Source organism: Xenia sp. Carnegie-2017, unplaced genomic scaffold (genome assembly GCF_021976095.1).
Source record: "Xenia sp. Carnegie-2017 unplaced genomic scaffold, XeniaSp_v1 HiC_scaffold_18, whole genome shotgun sequence".
NCBI lineage: Eukaryota > Metazoa > Cnidaria > Anthozoa > Malacalcyonacea > Xeniidae > Xenia > Xenia sp. Carnegie-2017.
Window position 1 is genome coordinate 5478 of NW_025813480.1, and position 3196 is coordinate 8673.

A 3196-nucleotide genomic window follows, 5' to 3' on the forward strand; every position below is an offset into this window, starting at 1 on the left:
CTACAGCACATCCGGACAATCTGAAGATGCAAGCATTATGCATTCATGATAGCCAACAAAAATATTCGCAAGAACCGGTCCAAGTGGAGAACCCATAGCCACCCCGTCAATATGTTTATACATGTTGTCATCAAAACTAAACTCTACACCCTTTGTAGCAGCCATCATTAGTTCTCTAAAGGCATTCTCAGACATGTCCGGCAAAGTCATGTCTGAGTGAAAAAGATTTTGGGCACAAATTTCAATGGTTTCTTCTAGGGGCACATTAGTGAAGAGACTAGTTACATCGAAAGAACACACCGTTAGATTAGAATGCATTGAAAAATTTTGTTGTTTAAGCTCATCAGTGAAAGTAAAAGAGTCCCTTAAAGCGTATGTTGAAAACCTCTCCAAAACGGGCGAAAGTACCACTGACAGTTGTTTGGCTAGCTCATGTTGAGCTGAGTTAATCATGGCTAGAATTGGTCGAAGTGGAGCGCCTTCCTTGTGAATTTTTGGCAAACCATACATACGTCTCTCTGCCCCCGTTGGGCGGACTAAATTATAAAAAGTTTCATTAATTTGGTTTGATTTTTTCAAGTTTAGAAGAAGTGTTTGCAATCTCCTTTCTAATGTACTAGTTTTATCGCACTCTGGCAATTTTCCAAGCGCGCAAAACTTGTTGTTGTCTTTCAAAATATTTAGCATTTTGCTGTTGTAATCTTCTCTGTCAAGAATTACTACACCAGAGCCTTTATCTGGTTTACATATAACAATGTTCTTATTCTTATTTAAATTAGACAGTGCGATCATGTGCTCTTTTGTAAGAGAAAATTCTTTCGAATCAACCTTGCATTCAGAATAAACGTGTGCAAGACTTGATAGTTTACTCTTAAAGCCCGGCACTGCTTCGCTATCGTTTGGCTGAAACTTTCCCAACTGCGACCAAAACATTTTAAACTCAAAAAATATATCTTCTTTATTTAACTTACGGGGGAGAATTCCAAATTTAGGACCTCTAGATAGTACATCTAATTCGACTGCAGAGAGTTTATACGACGAAAGATTTCTTACATGTGATGCAGCAACATCGATGTGACCGTATCTTTTGCGTGATAGCCGCTTCAATTTCTCTTCGTTATCTGCCCGTTCAACAGTCCATTTTTTGAATCTAATATCTCCTAAATACGCACAATACCGTATGTAATCATACTTTGATAGAAAACCCTTAACAACCACCATTTGTTTCACAAGACAACTCTTTAAATAATACATTTGCATTTCTCCTTATTAATATCATCCATCAGAAAAGCCCTTTCCATATATAAACTATGCCTTGCCCTACTCCTTGCTATCCTAGTAGCCACATCATTAGGAACGACCCCTACATTTAAACAACCGACTAGAAAAGAAACTCTGTCTTCAACCGAGCGAACCTTACCCCTAAGCCTCACCAATTTATTCAGGTCACGAACCTGATCACCACTATAGCGCTTTCTTAAATAATGAAACAGAGACTTTGTCGTGGTGACAAACTTAAAGATAGGTATCAAAATAGCAAAATTTTTGTTGCGAATATTTTTGTTGGCTATCATAAATGCAAAATGCTTGCATCTTCAGATTGTCCGGATGTGTTGTGGTATAAGCGTTATGTGGATGACACCTTTTCTTTGTTTCATAACGATAAAAATCGTGAACTTTTTCTTAATAAACTTTGCTCTCTTCACCCTGCACTAAATTACACCTCTGAACTAGAGTCAAGCAATCAATTAGCCTTTTTAGATGTTCTTGTACACAAACGCAATGGTCAGTTCTTAACAAGCATTCATCGCAAAGCAACTTTCACTGGTTTGTACACACGCTTTGACTCTTTTTCTTCGCATAGAGAAAAGATTTCTTTAGTGAAGTGTTTGATAAAGCGAACGTATAGATTGTCCTCAAAAGAGTTTATTGATAGTGATCTTATCTCACTGAAGAATATTTTTGTGTTAAATGGATATCCGGAGAAATTGCTAGACAAACTTTTCTTATCCACTAACAATGAACGGAATGAACTTTTCGGGCCGGCCAAGTGCCCAGTTTTCCTTAAACTTCCCTGGATGGGCAAGGCCTCTAATGACATCGAGAAGGAAACTAAAAATCTCACCGAGAGTTTGTTTTTTGCATGCAATGTGGTCTTTATATTCTCAAAAAGAACTATTCTTCCACCCACTCCCAAAGAGTCTCTCCCTGCTCAAATATCAAGCAATGTAGTCTACGAGTTTAAATGTGAGTGTGATGCTCGCTATGTAGGTAGGACTTCTCAAAGGTTGAGTGAGAGAATAAAACAGCATGTACCAGCTTCTGTCAGGAATAAAACTGTTCCTTTACGAAAACTACCAAAACGTGGGTGTAAAAGTGAAAATCCGATTCTATGTGATTCAGCGATTGGAAAACATCTTTTGAGCAACACTCGCTGTGCCAATGCTTATTCTGATGAAAACTTTAGAATTATTTAAAAAATGTCGCTCGTTATTCCAGCTACGCGTCATGGAGTCGGTATTAATTAAATTGACTAATCCTGTCCTTTGCCGACAAAAGGATTACGTGTTTAATCTGTCTCTGTTTTAAGTGTCATCTCTAAAAATAGGGATGACATTGACCTTTTCTAACGTTATAAATATAGCATGCTTTGGAGGTTCTCATTTAGCAGACGTTGACACCTGATGAGTATTCTGCCGAAATGCATAGTGTCTCTTTCTAAGTGTAAATAACGGTTCCTTTGAATTGTTTGGTTAGTATTTTGGTTAAAACAGTTCTTTTAAGAACTATTACATAGTTATTATCACCATTCACCATGGTATTTGCTATTTTGATACCTATCTTTAAGTTTGTCACCACGACAAAGTCTCTGTTTCATTAATTCGAATGTATAGTCATGTAGTGGCAACGTATCCCTCGCAATACATGGCATTCATCTTCTTAAATGAAATAAAATTGTATGTTCGTCATTCGTATTTTGTTAAATATAAGCATGGCTGCGACTCAAAATTATTTAGATTTTTGAGCGTTGGAGATTTACCTCATCGCAGAATACAACGAGGAGTTAACAATTGGATAACTCCAGTCATATGATCTATCCAACATCCAATCATCAATGTATCTTGCTACAAGAAACAGTCTGATGTTATTATAAGTGTTTGTTGTGGACATTTAAACGTAGTTGAATTCTGCAAAT

General features: G+C 37.0%; 1 protein-coding gene across 1 annotated transcript; it reads right to left on the minus strand.

Annotated features, from left to right (window-relative positions):
- On the minus strand, window positions 1-1260 carry LOC124437935. The gene has a single exon (XM_046987895.1). The coding sequence runs from the start codon at window positions 1258-1260 to the stop codon at window positions 1-3; it is 1260 nt and encodes a 419-aa protein (XP_046843851.1).
- Window positions 1261-3196: the final 1936 nt, after the last annotated feature.